The following is a 22,928-nucleotide window of genomic DNA, read 5'->3' as shown; positions in this document are numbered from 1 at the left end:
GAATCAAACAGTGCAGACAAGTCATTTATCATAGCTTGCTAGATGTTAGAAAAGGGTTTTAGGATCCATGCTGTACTTGGTGCCCAGTTGGCAGGCATGAAGAACTCCTATCTCTGTCCACACAATCTGTTCTTTAAAGGTAAAAAGAGGATGCCTTATTACTAAGACAGCTACCTCATTACTAAGACAAGCAGAACAGTAAAAGGGACTTGGACTGATCGCACTTTAGAAATCCCTCCAAGCTTTTTGAAGTCCTAGGCTATCCACCAAACGAAGAAGTTTACTGAACGTCCCATCTAGCTATACATAAATGATGGACTATGTTTGATCTGATAGAACACAAGGCCTTAAAAAGGCCTTGAACCAACTATCTGAACCTCTTCTTCCCATGTGGAACTGACTAGATCCCCAGTTTTCCCAGCTTTAATAATATACGTCCAAGTTAGTGTTTAGCCTGGAACAAAACTCTAATCCACCCCTCACATATACAATGACAATTTATTTGAGGAAGTTAAAAATATTGGAACTCATGACTATATACAGACATGATGCATGAATGGCAGAAGGAAAGCACACTGAACTTTTCCATTATCAGACAGAAGTCTTCATAAGTGAAAAACATTCCTATCCCTTGTTTTGGTTGAAAGATGTCACCCTGATTTAAATTTTTTGATGTTATATGAGACATACAAGCACCAAGAACAATGCAAAGCCACTATGACAAACTGCACAATCACCTAACTCATATCTGTAAAGCAGATGTGAGCACAGCTTAATTTCCCATCCCTCATTGTTTTCTTCTGCCAGTGCAGAATGAACAGCTCTGTCACAGACTTCATTATTCAACAACTATTTAGTGCATCTTTTGAACCTTTTGTATGGGTGCTACCATTACTCGCCTTAGTGCTTATGATAGGACATACATTTTTTTCACCCACAAGTGAAACACTGTCATTGTAATAACAAGTTGGGTGTTGAATGGGACTATATATTGTATGGGGGAATCATCACCAGCTCCTCATTTAAGGCAGTCAAAGCCAATTGGTGTTGTTATAACAATTATGGATAGTCTAATCAAAGAGGGAAAAAATGGAAGCAGTCTAGTGGAAGTGGCCCTTTGTTAACTATCATCTGCTCCATATCATATATGCAAGTGACCCAACTACTTCCCTGAACACTTGCCTGGATACAGTTTAAATCAGGACACCTGCATCCAGTCCTCTGCTTTGGTCAGTGTTAAGGAATTGAGGTTACAGAAAATGGGAGAGGCTACAAACTATCTATCACATATTGACTTGGATCAATTTCCAGCTTCTCCCCTATTGAACTGCAAATGAAAAAGGCTTCAAGAAGAATGTAGACTGAGACCATAGGATCTTCCTTTACTAGTACTAGTTGGGTGACTTATGCCTCATGATCAATAATACTGTATTATTATTATTATTATTATTATTATTATTATTATTATTATTATTATTACAAAGCCAATATAGTTATTTATTTTTTAAACTGAGAACAGAGCTCATTAGGGATAAATTCATCATTTTCATCAGCTTCCACAGAACTTCTTGTAATCTTCCATTCAAACATGGATGGGATTGATTCTTGCTTAACATTATCAGAGAAGGAATAGCACCAAATATCTGAACAGTGCATGAGAAACAAGATTCTGGAGAGAAAAGTCATTTTCTTTATTTCCTTTAATTCCAATGACAACACTAATGCAAGGGAGGGAATATTTTATATACAGTAGGAAAATATGCAAATTGTGTTGTTTGATTTGAAAAGAAAAAGGTGGGTGATTAATATGTCCCATCTATCAATTTATTGAGTTTCGCAGTGGCTGTGAATGGAACGATAAGCCAGGATTCATTGGAATCCTATCATGGAAGAGGTCGGCTCAGGTGCACACAGACGATTTGCACTAAGCTGCGGATCCCAGTTTGTTGCTCTTAAACAATCCATGATTTGTAAATCAAGAAGGGATCCTGTATGCAATGCTAGCTTGTAAAGGGAAGATCATGCCAGCAATCAGGTTCAGATGATGTATTAAACAAACCACTCCTTGTTTATAGCTCATTCACAGTTAAGCTATGATTGGAAACAAACCAAGTACTCTCCTCTCACTCACTTGTGCAGATGGGGGGGAGGAAAGGAGGCGGGACAAGTATCTCCTTTCTGCTTCCTTCTGACCCATCCCCTTTCCACTTCCACCTGAGTGAATGAGTGAGCAAACAAGCAAGGCAATGCATATGCAGCCAGGCCCAGGGGGTTAGAAGTATTTGCCCTTTTTCCATTTTTGTGGGAATCCTGCACTCCAATCCCCATTGAGAGCCAACTGTATTGAGAGCCAACTGTATTTTAAAAAATATCACCAGTTCCTGACAACCAAAGGAAATAAAAATAATTTTTTTATAGTACCCTGCTGATTTATTGAAATATATTTATCAATATTCCCGCAGTAACTCAGATAAACAATAATAGTGCTTTCCCCCACCCTCTACCCCAAATTCTGGACATTTCCTCACATGTCCTGGAAGTCTGCTGCCCATCCTCAAGGGTTTGGGGAAAACCATGGGAGCTCAAGCCCATATTAGTCAACAAGCAGCAATTTGTGGGCATGAGACAAAATTGATTAATACAGGATGGAGCAATCCATGGGAGCTTGAGTCTGAGGACTACAAGCCTGCCAATATGGCAGGCGCACTGTAGTGACAAATGTGAAGTCCATATACTAGAGAAAGGGTGGGGAAATTGTATCTCATGGGCTCTATGAGTGCCCCAGCATATTTGAGGCCTCTAGCACCCCCTGATACCCTCATGCCTCTTAGGACTTTAAAAATGTAGGAATGAGGTGCATCAGATATGGGGAGTGTTTTGGGTACTGTCTTCTAAGGTCATTTACATTGGCCACCTGGCCTTCTGGCAGTTGCCCGCTTTTTAAAAAAAAGAGAAACATGATAGTTCCTGAGCAATAGTATATTTCAGAAACAACTGTGCTGCAGTGCTTGCTCTGGACATTTACCAACAACTACAGCACTGAGGATGAATTCTATTTACTGATAAAGAGTTAAATTTCACAATTAGCCACTTTTTAAAATTGAATTTTGATAGTTGTCAATATTTATGTGACATTTACTACTAGCCTCCTAAAAATGTTAAAGCCAGAATCCTACTGATAGTTCCAACCAGAATATATATACAGTGCGCCCTTCTCTAACGCGGGGGATCCGTTCCGGACCCCCCGCGTAAGAGAAAAAGCGCGTAAGCTCAAGCCCCACAAGAAGCAATGTGGTTTGTGCCCCATTACTCCTTCCAGGGCTCGGGAGGATTTTTTCCGGTGCGGCGTCCAGCATATGCTGGAAGCCATGTATGACGCAGGCACACTGTGTGTGTGTGTATTCAATTGTTGAATGATAGTTAACATTTATGTAAATCGGTTTGACCCTACAATTCAGACCTAGTGTAATCAGAAAATGTCATCACAGGACCTAATGACTTCACCCACAATATTAGAGGGACTTTCACTTGCTCATCCTACAATGTGATTTATGCCATACTATGCCAGCAATGCCCTTCAGCACGCTACATTGGACAAACAGGACAGTCCCTGCACCAGAGAATAAATGAACATAAATCAGACCTTAAGAATGGAAACATACAAACATGGGTTGCAGAACACTTCAGTCTGACTACAAAGGAAGACTGAAAAAAGAAGCAGAAGAAATTGAATATATCAACAAATTCCACTCCAACAGCAGCGTGTTGAACAGAGACAACAGTTTCTTGGTGCACTACACACATTATAACACTGGCTAACCTCCCAGTCTTATGGGGTGCCTTTTGGCTAGTTCACCAAATCTTCTTTTTGACTCTCACACTATATCCCAATACTCTTTGATATGCTTATTTAGGTAACATCCTTGCCTTTTCCTACAATGACCATCCATCATTGAAACTGAACTTGTCACCTCATCTCCATGCCCTCAAAGTTTGCATTCCTATGGCTATTCTCACACACAAACTGCTATATATGTCTGTCTCTGGGCTTTCCATTGCACCACATGCATCTGAAGAAGTAGGTTGAAGTCTATGAAAGCTTGTGCTACCAAAGTCTATCTTTCAGTTAGTCTCAAAAGGGACTGCAAGATCCCTTTGCATACTGATATCCCAGACTAATGTGGCTATGTCTTTGAATTCAGGCCTAAGAATTACTAAATCATTCTCACTGCTAGCTTTTTGACATTTGACATTTGCTAGCTTTTTGACCATTACATGAAAGAAGAACATTATAATTTCAGCCTGTACACTGCTGTTCCTACAAGCAAAGGGGAAACATAGTACTTTAAAAAAATAAAGCTCCTAGGTTTTAGATGCATCCCATGGTTTTATTTAAAAAAAAATCAGTTGGCCACCTAATTGTGCAGAAGCTTCAAACATTTCAGTAAACAAGGTAAAAGAAACAAAAGAAAAGAAAAAACTCAGATTCACAATGCTTCTCTGCTATCAGATTCTCACCCTAACTTAATGGGACAAAGCCAATGTTTTTCTATATTCTTTTGGTGGAATATACCTTTCCCACCCCATTCTAGAACAGTCACAACACAGTAAATGCAATTTATTTACCAGCCTAAGAAACTATCAATTAACCAACTATCAATTTAACCACAATATAGTCTACCAAGAGATTCCGCAGTGTCAGCTCCATTAAAGTGAAAAGTAGCATGAGACCAGGGCACATGAGAACCTCCTAGTGAACTGAGTACTAATGAATGAATGGGTTAATTTTATATATATATTTATTTTACCGGACAATCACACAGGAAGAATAACTTCATGGGAAGGATAGAGAAGAAACACACCCTTTGGGGAAAAAAAATCTGGGAAGGGAAAACAAAGGTTAAGGAAAGGTAAAGTGAGTGAGGAAATCACTACTGATTGTACTACTCCTGCTAAGTAACAGCTAACTTACATGGCGGACTGTTAAGTGCAAATGGAACTACTGGAGTTAGGACAGGCTCCGACTGAGCACGATCCAACTCCACTGTTTGCCCTGGGCTGTCCCAGGCAAGAAGTTTCTCTTCACAAGATTGTGTAGTAGTAGCTGCAAAACAAATGCAAGCATTAAAATAAAAATTAAATCAGAAAGCAAAACAAGGACTGCACTGAACACACACAAATCCCAGAGCACACAACAATTCCAGACATAGCAGGTTTCTTGGGGGGAGGGGGTGTTGTATGCACTTCTGCAGGGCACACCAAATGGGGCCATCAGAAAAATGGTCTCTGAAGCCAAACATCCGAACAAACAGACCCTCCCCTTTTCAAAATAATGACCAAGAAACATAGTGAATTTGGAAGAAAGAGAAAATGAAGTAGCCAACAATCACAATCAAAGTCACACTAGAAAAAGCAGGAGATACACAGCACCCCTGATTCCATATGTGCAGAGTTTCTACATTAGTTAATACACCTAAAAGGTGGCTCTTTCATTTTACACATTTTGCAATGGTTTGGGATTGAGATGATGTCTCATTTCAATAACTCAGGGCCTGAACAGACAGGCCAAAATAAAGCTGCTTCGGGTCACTTTGGAGGTATGCTGTTTAAATGCTGCGTGTGCTCTAAGAGGCCAGAAGCCGCGCCAAAGCCACGTTCCAGTCCTAAGGACTAGAGTGCAGCTTTCACGCAGCTTCTGGCCTCTTAAGATGTGTGAGTAATTTAAACAGCATACCTCCAAAGTGACCCGAAGCAGCTTTATTTTGGCCTGTCTGTTCAGGCCCCAGGTTAGGGCAATGTTAGATCTTGCCTGACCCATTTGCTCACCAAACCAGTATGTTCTGTAGAGCAGGAGGGATCAGGAAAGGACAGAAATATTAATCTCCTCAAGAAGAGTTCAAATTCAACTGGTCTTCTCAATACTGGGATAGAGAACCCTCAATAACCTTGTATAACAGGAACAGGAAAATGGATTGACTTGCAGGGGATGGACTGCCTATGCTCCTGAAACCAAGCTAGCAGGCCCTCACACAAAAGCCCAGACCTTGCAATTTAACTGCACCTCCTCTCATATATCAATCTTTCATTCCCCATGCAGAAAGAGGCAAAGAGTCCTAAACCTCTTTCTTTCTGGACAATGCCACTGCTATTGACAATCTCAAATTGTCCCCAGCCTTATTCACATTCACAGGTGGAAACATGAATGTGAATATCTGTGAACAATCTGCTATTTCAAACTAGAGACCGAAGAAGGATTTCTGCTTCCCAATGGGGAACACAAGTGGGCTGGGGTGGAAAAGAGGGGAACTGGGCTGATTTTCACCTCTAGGGCAGCACTCCATTTCTTGAGTCTGGTCCACTAACTGCCAGAAAATCAGCCTAAGAAATAATTAGAAACCTACTTCCATTTTTCAGTTCAGTGTGTTTCATCTCATTTCCAGGGTTTTGAAGGGACTTTTGGGGTGGGAGTGGGTAGGGTTGCTTTGAGTGGTATTGCTATACCAGACAGTGTTTGGGGACACTGGAGGTGATTTATCACCTGAAAAAGAAAATTTCAGCCAGGAGCAACAAAGGGCTTTGGGAATCACAAAAAGGTCTTGGGGCAGCATGTGGTCCACAGGCCACACTCTCCTCACTCCTGCCTTATTGGCAGTTTACCTTCCAAACTGGAAGACCAGATGTACAAAGGTGGAGCTGGAGGAGGGTGGGCTGAATTGGATGAGTGTAGTGGATCAGAATCCATCATGGACTGGATTAAGGGCACACACGACAAAGGTATTTTTCTCCTCTGCTATATTTATCAATTTATAGCTTTCTACCTATGAATAGTAGTGCATGCAAATGTTATAATAGCAGTGAGTGTACACATTATACGACACATTTCTTACAGCTGCACAAATGCCCTCCAAATTCTTTGCAGGTTCCATCACATGCTTTCCCTTGAGATTCCAATGAGAAAGATGAAAGAGAGGCAGAAGATGGGATCCCTAAGTGAACATTCCTAGAGGTGTCTCACCCACTAGCAGGTCCTTGCATAACCCACATATTCACTGGCTGATTCATGTAAGCACAGCTGCTTTTAGCCTTTACAAATCCAAACCAATTTTAGGAATATGTGGGAAACTATTAAATTAGAAACTAGACTAGCCAGTGATATTATGTCCTCTAGCACCCTGTGTTTTTCCATCTACCTACCATCTTAAAGCCCTGCTTCACCCAATCTATACTCATGATTCTTAGAAAGGAAAAAGATACATATCCAAAAATGTGCAGTTTTTCTCATTAAATGGTTGGCTGTCTGAATATAGCCGGTCCTGTTTCTAAAAGGAATTATAGGTTTACCTTTAAATCAAGGTAGAAACCAAGGGACGTTACAGTAGAAATTTTTGCAGGTTTACTGACAAACAATTTAAGGAGTAAGGAAGAATGGCCAGCTAGTGAATTGTTTTTAGTAAGACTGAGCCAATGAGTTTGCATTTTGTTGTCATTTTAATATGCAGAGTGGAGGGTTGTTTTTTTTTTGTCACACCATGCAAATTATGTTTCTCTGCTCTTGGCCCAAATGATACAGCTCTGTGAAGTTTTTCTGACCTCAGGTTAAGGGAGCTGAGTCATTCCAGAGCTTCTCTGATGAAGTTTAAGAAAACTCCCTAACCTGAGCTGAAACCTAGACAGAGCCTTTTTGTGCACCTTTCCTCCAGCAAAAGTAACTGTACATAAGGCAAAGACTGGAGATGACAGTCATATGAGCTGGTGGACAGCAACGAGCTTACAGACAGTATGTAAAAAGAACTTTGCCTGAACCTTTGCTCAGTTAGACAAACTTGAGGATTAAACAATTCCTTTATTTCTAGGGACTGGGACCTTCCTTGAGCTACGCTAATTAAGCAGTTCTACAAGGAACTGAAGAAAAGCCTTCTACAGTTAGTTATACATACATAGCATCCAGGACTTGGGCAAACAACAGACAAGATTCTGAAGGATCTGTTTAAAGCGTAAAGGAAAACAGTGGTGCTTTATCCATACTAAGGGGAAATAATATTAGGAACCTATTTCATCTGAGATCTAGTATTTAATAAGCCCATACAGAGGTAATTTAATATGTTATACTTTGCCTGCATGGAGCATATATGCTGGAAAAAAAATCTGAATTTCGTATATGAAAATTACGTTCTAAAAATGACACACTGTATTCTGTTCCATGTACAACAGCTAAGAAAGTTCTAAACTTGAGGGAGGCAATTTGGCATTTTTTCCAATAAACTAAGAATATAAATCCCATAATCTACAGGCCCTGGTCATGCTGGCTGAGATTAATGAGAGTTCACATACCAAAATATCTGAAGGGCCTATAGCTCTGCTCTAGACAATCAATGCTTCATCTGTGTGGAATAAAAAAATCACACCTATCACCACTAATAACATTCTACACTTTGTTTCATGTCTGTCCCTGCCCAAATTCTTCCTTCATAGAAAAAATGTGCAGCAAGGCCCAGGAGCCACAATCTGACAAACATTTCCAGCAGAGGTTCTACATGATCTTCATGGCTATTGTACACTTCAATTCATTATTAAATATTCCTAAACAGGTGCAGAATCATGTCTTTTGTCTTATAAGGACCATACATTTCCCCCCAGAAACAACATGGGTTGTCTGAGTATACACATCAATAGTCGGGTGTGAAAGCTTTTAAACGATCACAAAGGAAGAACTGATAACTAGGAAAGGAAAACAAGGAATGAAAATCAGCCAAATCATGGTTTCATTTTCTTTGTGGGGTGGGGAGGAGTGAAAAGGAATAGGAATCTCTTTTGGAAAGTGTTACATGGGCAGGGATGGTTTTGGTAAATAAGATGAATAAAATACTGAAGTTTTAGAATGACAATCAATATTCTGGTAGAATATTGTAGGAGTAGAGGGAGACAGAGAAATGATAAGTGAGGGGAAGGGGGAAGAGTGAGAGTGAGTCAAGGCAGGGAAAGGATGCTGTAACCCCTGGACTTACTGGCTGAATAACAGAGAGAAAGCTGGGACTGCATGGACTCAGTCTGGGTTTTGCTCTCACAGTGACTCCGTCCTTCGAGCACTGAACTGCCATCCCCGATGGAGAGAGGGGGCGCTTGCATAGCAAAGAATTAAAATAATATACACAAAACACACATACACACAAAAACAAAAGCAAAAACAATGTACATTCAGTAAAAAAAGAGAATGGAACAGGACATCAAAGCAACTGTAAGGTTCTGTACAAATGTTTTATGGTGGACGCTGTGTACAGTTAAGGCTGGAGATGGCTGCTTTACCCAGCACCTGCTCTTGTAGCTGACATCAAAGCTACCAACTATGAGGGCCTAGAATGATTTCCCCATTTGCCTACATCTAATCAATGGTGAAGTAGTCCTGAGTGTGAAGGTCTCCAGCCCCTCATCTATAAACCACGCTCACACAACAATGCTGAATGCAAGGCTCAGCTCCAGTAGATAACTGGATTGCCAAAGTGTCTTCTAGCAAAGGGTACCTTCACACATGTGTAAGCAGATATGAGAGGGAAATCATTCCCTCAGTAGCTAGTGTAGCAACATCAGCATTAAACAACCACTGTTTTCTCATATAAAGCTAATGGAGCTGGCTCCTAGAAAAAATGTTTTTCTACAATGCATACCTTTGTTTGAGCTCTGCATAGATAGCAAAAAATTACAACTTTATATTAGCTGCCATGATGTTTTGCAGCATTTCTTTTGTATGCCTACACTGACATATGTAGGACATGAACATTGACAGTTCCCTTGTACTGGGTCAGACCACCAGTTCAGATTGGTCAGGTCTGTCCATTACTTTGACTGGCAGTAACCCTCTGTCGGCAGGCCATGCTTGTTCCATGCCCTGTTACCAGATTTTTTTAAACTGGACATGCAAAGGACTTTCTGCATGCACTCTTCCTGTGAACAATGGGCACTCACCTCACAGCACCTTTCCTTCCACCACTTCTCACTAAACATATTCCTTTTTGCAAAAGCTCAAATAACCATTCAAAAATAAAACAAGCATAGTGAGAAAGTCTTTGCAAACAGGCAAAAGTACTTAATGTTTAGTTGTTCTGTTATCACATCCATGACCAAACCTACCATTAGACAGAAGGAAACAACTGCCTGAGCTAGCAGGTGCTAAGCGAGGTGGAGGGATCAGCAGCAGTAAATGAAGCACCTTGGTTAGTCTCCTGTGTTGGAAGACAAAGTGTAGCGTTCTGTACCCTCTTTCCTGCAGGCTCCCCTGCAGGCTTTATGATAGCCTGCTGCCTTCAGGTGATGTGAAAGATGGTGATGTTCCACTACTGGTGTTGATGTAAGATTCCACTGCCAGTCTGATTAGCTCCTGTACCGAGCTTGGAATGTTGTCTGCTGCATGTCACTTTAAGGGTAATATATTACTAAGGTTTTAATTTAACTGATTTTTTAAAAAAGACACCTTAAAAAGTAGGAAAGGGGTCCCAAATCCAATATTTGGGAAATATCAAGCAAGCACTACCTATTTTTTAAAAAACAAGTAAGGAGGATACCAGTTGTCAAATTATTTTTTTAAATAATAAACCTCCTCCCCCCAATAAAGTATTACAGATAATAATCATTGCTAGTAATATGCTACATCTATGTTCTGCTTCTGCAGGAGGAACAAGAGATGCTCTCTCTTCTTTCACATTAGACAGAAAAAAATACTGGGGCGACCTTCCTTATAGTTTCCAGTTTCCTTAAGCAAAGGAAGGAGCAAAGCAACTGGCTCAAGGTGTGGGCTTGTAACAGCAACATCTGTGATGATGAGTAGGAACTAGTTTTGCTGGAGAGTCTTTCCACCAAAGCAATGGTAAGTAGCAGATCTGTGTCCCTTCCCACAAAAGGAGACTACTGCTAATAGGATTACAAATAGGGATGAGGAAGTGGCACCTTTCAGGAGGCTGGATGTAGTAGCCTGGGAAGGCCCACGTCTTTACCACTACATTTCTGTGATTCCTGTCAGAGAAGCCTCTTCAAATGACTGTGCTGAAATTAGCTTAGACAAAGGGACATTTCACAATGAGCACCATTTTTAGAACATTGTCACAATGGCATGGCTGTCTGATGGGACAGATACTCTTTTTTGGCCAAGTATTTAAAATATGCTGAGAATGTTTGGAAGAATTTATGCAACCCAACCCAGAGGACTAGGACTCTTTGCTGCCAGCATTACATATATGATACCCTTATATGCAACCATGTGGAGCAACTGCCAAAAGGTTATCATGGGATCACCTGATCTACAGAAGACCTGGATGTGTTTGTAAAAGTCTGGTTAGATACGAGATATGAAGAGGAGCAATTTTTTGTCTAATGGGTATGTCCCACAGCTGGCTGCCAAGATTAAGACTTCTGTAAGGTTGAATGGTGGAGATCTCTGTGGCACAATCCCTTCTTCTGAAACCTACCTCTGCAAACCTGCATGGTAAGGAGGTGAGGCTTCAAAACAAAAAGCTTTCTCAGGCAAATATTATACCCCTATTGACAGAACACTCTCCTCCTAATGGGGAATAACCTGCTTCCTTCACACAATTGAACCATTTACATTTGGGTGTAGTTGACATAATTGTTGTTGGTATGTTGAAAGCAATGTAAGCTGATTTTTTTCCTCCATGTTTTTGCAGGTTGAGCCATCATATGAAGTAGTTCAAGGATAAACTGCATTTTTCTGTTTCTGTAAGTAGCACAAATACAGCAGTTTTGTTCTCTCCAAAACTACTGAGATTAAATGAATTCCAAAATGGGAAATTCCTGTCCTAAAGTAAATCTCAAAAATTTGTGACAGGTAAAACAAGGCAGAGTTAAACTGAGATACCTGAAAATCCAGAAGCGAACCCCTTCCTTACATTACTAGCAGCCCAACACCACACTTATTACAGCAACTGGGGAAATAGTACAAACCAGTCCAAATCAACAGATAAGGAACTTGGCATCGAAAACTGCTCTCTTTGTTCCAACAGTTCTAAAATTCCTTGCTGCTTGCTACTAAGGCACTTACCCTTCAGGTCCTCATCTTCAGTGGTGGTATTACAGCTTTCAGTGGAACCCTGCAAGGAAGAACATTGGTAGATGGAAACATCACAAACTAATTAAACAAATAGTGGTGAAATGGATAAAAACAGGTGAAACAAGAGACCAAAATAACAGACTATAATCATTCACATTTGAGTAACTTTTCAGATCACTACATCATCTTCTGCTTGGGGTTATCCCTTGCCACTGCCACTAGACTAAACTCTGCTACCTGCCTCCTCCTCCTAGGGAGAACCGTAAGGAGCATCTTCAACATATATTTGCTAAGCTACAACGGCACACAGTATGTTTCCATTACTGCTAGAAACAGACTGCATCCCAAGGGTATCTGTAATAACGTCTCCTTCTCTATGAATGTTTCTGAGCTTTGATATTTGCTAGGAAAACCTTTGAGAAGTAGTTTTAAAAATGAGAGAAGTAAAATCAGCCTCTGCCTGGAGCAGTTTTTTTTTTGTTTTTTTGCAGTGCAACATAACTATGGAAGAGTTCACATTCTGGTCATCTAACTCTTTACAGTCTTTCTGGGTTATTATCCTCTCATCAGCTGTCATGTTCTTTCATCCATAAGAAACAGGTCGTGCAAGACCAGTTACTCAAACTCAGCAGTGTTAAGCCTGTGACCAGATAACTCTTTATATTTAATATAATTTCATGACATTTTTCTCTTCCATGCCCATGCACACATCTTCCTGGATTTTTTGCTTCCTGCGCCTGAAACTAACAATTTAAAAAAATCTGTATAAATGTTGCACTTTGCACATCCATACACCTGAGGAAATGTGGCTGAAAATGCTGGATGGGGAAGCCAGAGAAAGCATTGTGAAGTGGTTTAATCCTAGCATCAAGTTCTAGATGGTTTGTTTTTCTTTTTAAAAAACATTTTTGTAAGATATCTTACATGCGAGAGGCTGCAAAGTGCAATGGTACAACATCTCCAAATAAATAAGCAGGTTATAATGGAGAGGAACAAGAAAAATTGAGTGATTACACATTGTGAGAAACAGGGCTGTTTATAAGCCACCTACAGTAACTCCACCTTCAGGTCTTCCCAGTCCCCTCTATATTTGTAGGAAGACAATTTGTTGTATTTCCTTTCCCTCTCCCTACATTCATCTCTTCTGGCTGCTGGTTGCAAGGGGGGGGGGGGGAGATGCAGAACGTGAACAAGTTATGATAAGGAGCACCTTTTGTTGTACACAACAAAATATTATAGGAGAACAGGACAAAAGGTCAAAATGTGGCTGTCCTTGGAAGCAACAAACCCTTTTTTCTCATAATGAGTAGTCCTTCCCTAAGATTTGAACCAGGAGCAATAACAACTGTTATAAATGATATAAACAAATAATAAATGTTATAAAATAAATGAAGTGGAAGCTTTTGTGCCAGAAATGTAGTGAGTGGAATAAAGGCAAGGACACAACCCTAACTGACACACAGTCTGAATGCCTTTATTCCACTCACTACATTTCTCAAATACCCAATTGGGCAGAGAAATAAGGAAAGGTATTTGAGACTATGAAGGCCCTTTGTGAACCTTGCCTTACCTTTATGCCATCATTGGCATTGTGGACAACAGTAGTTTGTGGTTCCTAGTTGAAAGAGGACAGAAATAAAGAATCAGATTCCAGGTCTAAAGCTTTTCTCTCTGTGTGCAGTGTCTGTTGGGAGAGCAAAGTGACAAACAAGAACAAAGCACAAACATCTCTATCCTAGGATGGTGTAAGCACGCACACACACATCTTCCTCGCAGGAGTAAAACCCAACTGTAACAGCTCAAATCACAGGGAGACAAAGCCATATCGCCTTTCTGATATCTCAATTTACCTTGCAAACTCTCCTTGGCACAGGTTTTCAAAAGGACTCAGGAAAAAAGCCTGTGTAAACTCTTACAAGAAATTAAGATAGTGCTTGCTTATGGGGAGGATACTAGAAAGGAGTTTTTAAATAATCCAAGAAACACATTATTTTTAAAAGCCCATATAAACCTTTCACCCACAGCAAAGAGATTTAAGGTAGGGCTTTGTCTCCATGTCTCCCGGCAGAATTTTTAGGTATAATTTCTCTTTCTAGAGGGACATTCATAATTTCCTCACAGAATTATCAGCCAAAGCACCCCATTTTTTTCCCTAGCAAAGAAACTGCTCAGGCAGGTATTTGCATTGAAAGGAGTTTCAAAATGACATATTTTTATTAAAAAGAGAGGTCGATCAGTTGAGCAGTATTAAGACTTGCAGTTTTAAAAGCCAGTGCACGATTGGGTGCAGTGTTTATGGTAGTGGAGCCAAATTATGAAATATCCCAAAAGGAAAAATTAACAACGCTGAAGCATTACATGAAGTGAAAAGCAACTATCCAGTCTCTAAAAGCCCCTACTAAGCTCTTGCACTCATTCCTGAATGACTATGGAGATGGCCCACTCTTGCCCAGTTTTATCCCCACTTTAGGTCCTGCAGCAGCAACTGCTGCTGAAGAAACACGGCAATGATACAATGCTCAGACATTGTTCAATTTGTCACGCACTAAGATGTTGCCCAGTCTTTAACCAAGGTTATAGAGAGGGCATCTGCACTGAACTGTCAAATAACACAGGAATGTGTGGTCTGCAGCAAGAGTGTTAGTGAGGAACAGTGAAAACCCCCAGAGCAAATAAAAAAAGAGGTTTCCATTCACGTATTCTTTGGAGACTGGATGGCGTTGGCCACTCCATCACATCCTCCTTGAGGTCAAATTTCAGGCACACCCACCATAAGAGCTGTTGGACAAGCTGCGCGCCCCACATTCAGACATCATAGCACTTTGCACCTCCAACTTGCATGGGGGCTGGGACATTCTTGGGAGCAAGGGACGGCAGACAGAACTAAGCAAAAACACAGAGCAGCACAGGCAGCATTCTGGGCAAGGGAGGAACCAAAATTAAAAACCAAACAAGGACGAAGAAATGGCTGGGAAAGATACCATGGACATCTGCACTGGGGGTGTTTCTTTTGCTGGGCTTACTATACTGGCTTTGTTGTTGGTCTGTGGCTAAGATAGAAAAACAGATGGTTTAGTTTCCCCCTGCCCTCCTGGCAACAGTCATAAAAACATTACATTATTATTGCTGCAAATTCACATATCAGCCCAGTCCCTTCCCAAAACCACTGCTGTGAGAGAAGGGAGATGATGGAGGAGGAGGAGGAAGAGGAAAGGTACGGATTGGTTTGCCATCTTCCATGGCAAAGATATAGCAAGATATTCATGGAAGATTAAACAGGATTAGCAAGAGGAAGGAAATGGAAAATCATGGTTGATTTATCTGGCAGGAAAATGAGTAGCCTATCTCAGCCATGGGTGGAGGAGACAAGAGAAGGCTATATATTCAGAAGAGGAGCAGTATGTCGAATAGAACAAGCTGGTAGTTGACCATATTCAGAGATCTGGAAAGTGGCGCTGAATGAAGACATATGGCTAATGTCTAAGTTAGCTGAACCAACTCATGCATACAATGACCCTTCCATGGTCACATTCACATTTCTGATACTGGGCATATACCCATGGGTATATTAACCTAATTCAATAAAATATTCTGACTTGAAATTCTTCCATTGATTTTTTTTTCAACTTCTGGATCCTAACATTCTAAATTAACAAGCGTTGGTGGGCAAACTCAGACATCCTAACCAGGATGCTCTCACAGACTACAAGACTACCAGCCCATGTACTTTTAATAGAAAAACAGCCTTGTTTCAGACATTCTGCTACAATCCAGATAAGGCAAACATGGGCTGGTTGGGGTCCAGATGTGCATTTTGTCAGAGGCAGTCTTTTGCCTGGATGACAGACTTCCTGAGAACCTAAAGCAAGACACTTGGAGCACTTCAGAAATAGCACAATAAATAAAACAAGACAAGAGTCCCCTCAATAAAACGTGATGACTCCAAAAAAGAAAAGAAAAAAAGTTTGGGAACAGAAATTTTACATGAACAAGTTCCACCAAGCACAGTGGCCACCACAGCATCACGATTACTCCAGAACTTCTTTCCCACTCTTCTCCATTTCAAGTCATACCAAACCCTGCCAACCCACCCCTTGTTCCTGTTGCTTCTATATGTACTGACATACAAATCCACAATACAAGTTTGCAAAAATCAAAATGCTTTATCTTAACAAGGCTGTGCAGCTATGCTATTTCTCAGATATTAAAAAGACATTAACACTTATCTGTAAGGGTAGCTGATAAAGAAATCCCAGCATCCACAAGGAGAGGTCAACCAAAACTCATTCACCCATGTTAAGGCCACTTTTGTGATGTGAGACAAGCTACAGCTGCATAAACAGTTTATTTATTTGGCAGCAACAGGGGCACATTGAGGTCTTTAAGATCCATATGATTAGTCTTGGCAGAATCATTTCTTTAAACTTTTTATTTTACACACCTAAGCAGGATGGCACTACACCGAAGAAAGTAGTTTGCCTTTTATAATGATGCCCTCTTATTGTTACATTTTGGGCACACTCATTAAAAGACTTCCTTATGCCTGTTATAAAAAACTGCTCAGGTACTTCCAGGTATCCCCAAGATGTGAAGCTTGATATGACATGAGATCTGATGAATACCAGGTGTTGATATCAAGATAATTTTCTGTGTCTCTACCACGAGGGAAACTGGGATCAACACAGCATATAAAATGGTCATAGACACAGACTGCTTTTTAACCAAAGGCAACATCTTTGCAAATGATTTTGCAAAGGAAGATTTAATTATCATACTTCTGATGATACCGGCAAGGTTATCCCAAGCTATCTTTTCTTCCTAATGATGTTGCACATATTCCTTTTTTATAAGGTTATAAATAAGGTATATTTAAGACAAGGAGACCACTACTGGAGATGATATTTAAAGATTTAAAATGAAAATCCATACACAATGCAGCAAGCATCAAGACTCACAACAGAATGGTGTACAGTATTTGAGCTCACCACGCAAAAAGAACAATGGAAAGTCACCTTGTGATAATGTTGCTGCATCTTGAATTAATTCAAGCATTTTACCCCTCTACCAGAACAGTCTTATGCATGCTTACTTCCATGTAAATTCTACTCTGTTAAATGAGGTTTTGCCTCAGGTAAGTCTGCACAGGATTGTGCTGCAATGGGATCTGAATGACTCAGTTCAGTTTAATACCTTATAGTAATGTACTGCTAAACTTAAGCAAACCAGACAGGAAGCTGGACAGAACAAGAACACACTCTTGAGAGTACACAAAAGAGAACACATAAAAGAAACCTACCATCAACAGAAATGAACAGAACAGATGCTAGTCCGAAGTAGTGGTATGAAGGGGAGAAACAGTCCCTTTCTCCAATGTAAGAACAGGTGGAGTGCTGCTACCAATAAGCAAAACCATGGTTGTCCAGGGCCTCCAGGATCAACTCTGCCTTGAGACCCACCACAGGTAGTAAATGGCCTCCATTGACCCCCCCCTCCCCCAGAAACTACCAGTGGCCAGATATCTTTATCTGATTTTGCTAAAAATTAAAAAAAACTTTCTTATCTAAAGACTCTCCTGGTTGTCATTTTGCTTTAGCATGTCTAGCCATGGGACCCTACCCATTATTTCCTTGAACTTGTTAAAATCATTTTTTGAAATCAAAAATCTGTCTTTGACTATACTCTTCTTTGCCCTGCCCTTCAGTTATGAATTATAGCATCACATGGACACTTCCAAACAAAGTACTGACTACACCGCTTTGATCGTTGGAAAAGCGGTTTATAAATAAACATTTATTATTATTATTATTATTATTATTATTATTATTATTATTACTTTCATAGAATCAGAGTTGGGGAGACTACAAGGACCAACCAGTCAAACCCCTGCCATGCAGGAATACACATTCAAAGCACTCCAACAGATGGCCATCCAGCCTCTGCTTAAAAACCTCCAAAGAAGGAGATTCTACCACACTCCAAGGGAGTATGTTGTACTGTTGAACAGTTCTTACTGTTAGGAGGTTCCTCCTGACACTGAGGTGGAACCTCTTTTCCTGTAGTTTGAATTCATTGTGCCATGTCATAGTCTCTGGAGCAGCATAAAACAAGCTTGCTCCATCTTCAATATGACATCTCTTCAAATATTTAAACAGGTCTATCATAACATCTCTTAGCCTTCTCTTCTCCAGACTAAACATACCCAGTTCCCTAAGTCGCTCCTCATAGGGCATGATTTCCAGACACTTCACCATTTTAGCTGCCCTCCCCTGGTCACGCTCCAGCTTGTCAACATCTTTTTTGAATTGTGGTGCCCACAACTGGACACAATATTCCAGGTGAGGCCTGATTAAAGCAGAATAGAGTGGCACTATTACTTCCTTCCATCTAGACACTATACTTCTGTTGATGCAGCCTAGAATTGCATTGGCTTTTTTAGCTGCTGCATCACACTCTTGACTCATGTTCAACTTGTGGTCTGCTAAGACACCTAGATCCCTTTCACATGTCATGTTGTCACCCACAGCTGTCTACCTTGCCATTACAACGGGAAGTCCTGTGTTAATGTCATTTTGAATTATGATCTTGTCCTCTAGGGTGTTAGTTACCCATCCTGATTTGGTGTCATCAACTAATTCAATAAACATGCCCTCAGTTCCTTCATCCAAGTCACTGATAAAGATGCTGAATAGCACTGAGCCCAGGACACAATCCTGTGGCACCCCACTGGTCACTCCTCTCCAGGATGAAGAGGAGCCATTGCTGAGCACCCTTTGGGTTTGGCTGGTCAACCAATTTCAAATCCATCTAACAATTGCATTGTCTAGCCCACATTTTACTAGTCTGTTTGCCAGAATATTATGGGGGACCTTGTCAAAGGCCTTGCTTTGAATGCAACAACCAATTCTTCTCTACTGATTAAGATCAAGTCCAGGATTGCTGATCCCCTTGTTCCTTCCTCTAGCTTTTGAAAGAGGAAATTATCTGCAATACAAATCAGGAATCTGTTGGCAAGCCTTTGCTTAGCAGTATTTGTCTCCCAGAGAATATCAGCATGCAAAGGGATCTTGTAGAACCTTTAAGTTTAACTATGCAGAAGAAATTATAGCATAAGCTTTTGTAGACTTGGTCTACTTCCTCAGATGCATGGAGTGAAGCATTGCCCAGGATGAACTTTTTTAGTCAGACTATATGAGTAGCCCTAGAAATGCAAAACTTGTGAGTATGGTGATGAGGTGATAAGTTCAGTTTTAATTATGTTTGTTGAGGGACAAAGGCAGGTGGAAAAATGTTGCCTACGGCCAGGATGAGCAGATGATTAAATGAATGACAGAGGGAGTTTGGGAATGTGGTGTACGCAGGCCAGGAACCAGAAAAGAGATATGAGACTGGCCTGTTTGCCCTATGTAGAGTGTTGAAAGGTACTGTTGACAAAGATGGCATAGATGAGCAAGTGAAAGTGACTCTAATATTGCAAATTAAGTCATTAGTGAAATTCCTGAATAAATGTGTGAGCAAAAATGTGTGGCATCCCTGTCCTGTGGATCTGAGCAGATGTGATCATATTGGAGGGTATGGCTGTAAATTATGGATTTGGTGGTGTGTCCATGGTGAAAACTGGACACATGTAAGTATGTGCAGTGGACAATGGATTTGCAATATTGGGGGGATGCTCAGATGTCTGTCATTCAGCTGTATGGTGGTGTCCAGAAAGTGGACTTGCTCTGTATATAGGCTGATGGTGGAGCGGAAGTTGCTGAAATTCTGGTGCAAAGTCTTGAGAGAGGCGTCTCCATGAGTCCAAATTATGAAGATGTCATCAAGGTTTCTCAGGTAGAAGAGGGGTTTCTGGGCGCAGGAGTTAAGGAAGCGTTGTTCTAAGCTAGCCATAAAAATGTCAGGATATTGTGATGACATAACAGTACTGTTGACTTGAAGGTATATGTATATATAAGGTATATCTTATTACCAATGGTTAAGTAATTGTGTATGGGAATGAAGCGGCAGTCTTTGGTAGCTAGGTCTGCTATGGTCCCATTTGGAATGATGTTCCTGATATCATCCCTTCTGTGGGGTGGGTAACTGAAGTTCCCTATAACTACTAATTGTTGCAACTTTGAGATTTCTGATATTTGTTTCTGAAAAATATTATCTACCTTGGTTTGGTGGCCCATAGTAAATTCCTACCACAATGTTGCTTTTATTTCTTTCTCCATTTATTGTTTACTTAAATGCTCTCAGCTGGTCCACTCTGATCATCCACATGGATTTCTGTACAACTGAATTTGTCTTTAACATACAATGCTACTCCCTCATTTTCTGCCAATCTTTTCTTTCTGACTAGGTTGTACCCATCAATTGTAATATTCCAGTCATGGGACTTATCCAACCAGGTCTCCAGTATGTGTATAAAGTAATATTTACCTCTCTGCACTAGCTGTAAAGATTATCCAAAGAGGTGCAGAAAAAATTGCCACCCTGGCAGTAGTGAACTACAGTCTGCACAGGGAAAGGCCTATCTAGACCACAATACCAGTATAATGTATTTTCTATTATAGATGGTTTAGAAGACATAGAAACTCATTAAAAAACCCCTCAATAACACTCTTTGAAGCTGAATCACACGAGTAAGTCCAAAAATCAGTTTACCATCCCACTCACAAAGAAATAAAGGGGATTTTGTACTCTGAATTTGTGCCAGTTGTTCTGTCATTTGTTAACTGGTTTGGTGGAGACGGATGGTAAACATACCTCTTGTGCCTGCTGGAAAAAGAATTTAACTGGGGCAGAAAGGTGGTTTTTGACCAGCATTCCAACTTGTCCCTGTGAAAGAACTGTAACTCAGTTAGAAGACCACACCTCTCATTTTAATATCCTTCTCTTTGACAGCAACAACTACAAGGAAAAAAATCTCCACACTCAGAGACTTCAAGGGACCTTTGAACAAAAGGTGCTTCCCATTAAGGGATATTTACTGAGAGAAATCTATGAACGGTAGGAGGACCACAATGATCCCCATTAGGAATCTATAGACACAAGAGTAGTCAGAAACTTCTCCTTTACCAAGACACAACTTAAGACTGTTACTGGTAACATCAGTGTAATAGTTTTATGGTAGAAGAGATGGTGGGGGTGACCAGAAGGTAGATTTGGATATGCTAGTAGATCACCGGGTGATTTACAACAAATTAGGAACAGTTTTCTCATTTTCAATTGTTTCACAATAGCTATGGCAGAATAATGTTATTGTTACCTAAATTAATTTGCTGAAAATATGAAAGTTCAGGGTAATAAAGTGTTGGTTCTTGTGAGGAAGGACTGCGAGTTCTATTCAGTTCTGACATTCAAATCTGTCTGCTTAAAACCTTTTCATTCTAAGTGAATGCTTTTTGTGCCAGCCTCTAGTTGACAGAATGCAAGGTTCTAGAGGCATAAGTCTTTCTGTAGGAAATCTCAGACCTACTGAACATTTTACCTCTTAGAGGTGTGGTGGGAAACTTAAGGGGCTCTTGTCATCTCTGTCCATTGACCATGATGCCTGGGATCAACGGGAGTGATGAGCACAACAACAATTGGAGGACCACAGGTTTGCTACAATTCCCCTCAGGTGTATAATGCCTGCCTGTATCAAGTCATAAATGCCTTCACCTAGAAGATAAATGACTGCTACCTAGAATGACTGTGACACAAGAGAAAAGAAAAACTTGCACAGCACAAGAGTGACTCCATAGTTTCCACTGTTGCCACTCGGCCTCAGTGCTATCACATGCAATGGGTCTTTCTGCATCTGGAAGTACTGGATGTGAGAACAGATGATGCTTTCATCTGATGAGTCACACTTGTACTGATATTACAGCTTGATCTAAGGAACAGGAGTCAACATGGGGCTGATAGAAAAAAAATCTCTCTTCTGTTCTTTTCTCTTATGAAAGACCAGAGGCCTAGAGTTTGAATGACATCTAAAGCACCCCTCCTCCTGCTCCGTGCCCATCCACAGTGATGCTAAAAGGAAGATTTTCTCAATCCCTTTTTCAGTTGGTAACAGCAGCTTCAGTTGGGAAGAAAACTGCCCCAGAAAAGCAAAAGAGGACTAAGCTATTGACAGAGGCATAGACATCACCTGCTGAAGTCTCACAAACTTTTATGAAATGCCATGTGAGGCTCTGGACTTTTCAGGGGAAAATATTGCTTCATTTAGATATTAAGGTAATAAAGTTATGTGTGCACTGTGTATTAGGCAGGGATCTGTGAGAAGGGGTGAGAGAATGGAATGGTGGGAGTGAATGGTGATTGGTGGGATTTTGAAAAGGCTTATGGATGATGGTCAGGGATAAGAGGGAAGTCTATCAGGATTAGGAATTAGTTGTGGGGTTTAGGTGTTTGAATAATTTGGAGAGGTAAAATCAGGGTCAGAGTTGGCTAGGAGATAAGTGTGAGATAGAGATGTGATTTAGATGCATTAAATAAGTAATCTGCAATAGTCAACCTCTGTTAATAAGTATTTTTGTATTATATGATTTTGCCTCTGGAAATGCTACATAATGGAAAGCTGAGTTCAGACAACAGCAGCTGTGATGGCAGCAGTTAGTAAAGAGTGGTAGTGCCTGGTGTGAGGGAGAGAAAAGCAGAAAATAAATGAAATCTTGTACAGGAACCACAATGACATCTAGGAGGTCCCCACAGTTGGTGGCCACAGTAGTGGAACGGAGGTGAAAATAAATCCTTAGAACATTTGGTGGCAGTGAAGGGATAGGTAGAAGCCCACACAGTTGGTGGCAATAGAGAAATAGCCAGAGCCTCCACATTCTGTCTTTGCTCACTTACTATCACTGCAATGATTTCTACAGATACAGATGCCAAGGCTGCCAAACAACAG

The 22,928-nt window shown here is 40.6% G+C and overlaps 1 protein-coding gene across 25 annotated transcripts in view; it reads right to left on the bottom strand.

Moving 5' to 3' along the window:
- CAMK2G (calcium/calmodulin dependent protein kinase II gamma) overlaps positions 1-22,928 on the bottom strand; it is a 181,362-nt gene that overhangs the window by 9,958 nt on the left and 148,476 nt on the right. For 4 of the 25 annotated variants that reach the window (XM_089510762.1, XM_089510763.1, XM_089510764.1 and 1 more), the window contains 5 exons: positions 15,037-15,105; positions 13,626-13,670; positions 12,047-12,095; positions 9,006-9,119; positions 4,973-5,104 (listed from right to left, as the gene is read on the bottom strand). In XM_089510762.1, the coding sequence (XP_089366888.1) occupies positions 4,973-5,104; positions 9,006-9,119; positions 12,047-12,095; positions 13,626-13,670; positions 15,037-15,105 (409 nt within the window). The remainder of the gene's footprint in view (positions 1-4,972; positions 5,105-9,005; positions 9,120-12,046; positions 12,096-13,625; positions 13,671-15,036; positions 15,106-22,928) is intronic. The other 21 variants (XM_089510769.1, XM_089510771.1, XM_089510788.1 and 18 more) reach the window with 6 other exon arrangements.

The sequence above is a fragment of the Sceloporus occidentalis genome, unplaced genomic scaffold (genome assembly GCF_023333645.1).
Source record: "Sceloporus occidentalis isolate IW3139 unplaced genomic scaffold, rSceOcc1.0.p SCAF_2, whole genome shotgun sequence".
NCBI lineage: Eukaryota > Metazoa > Chordata > Lepidosauria > Squamata > Phrynosomatidae > Sceloporus > Sceloporus occidentalis.
This window is presented reverse-complemented; position numbering and strand designations above follow the sequence as displayed.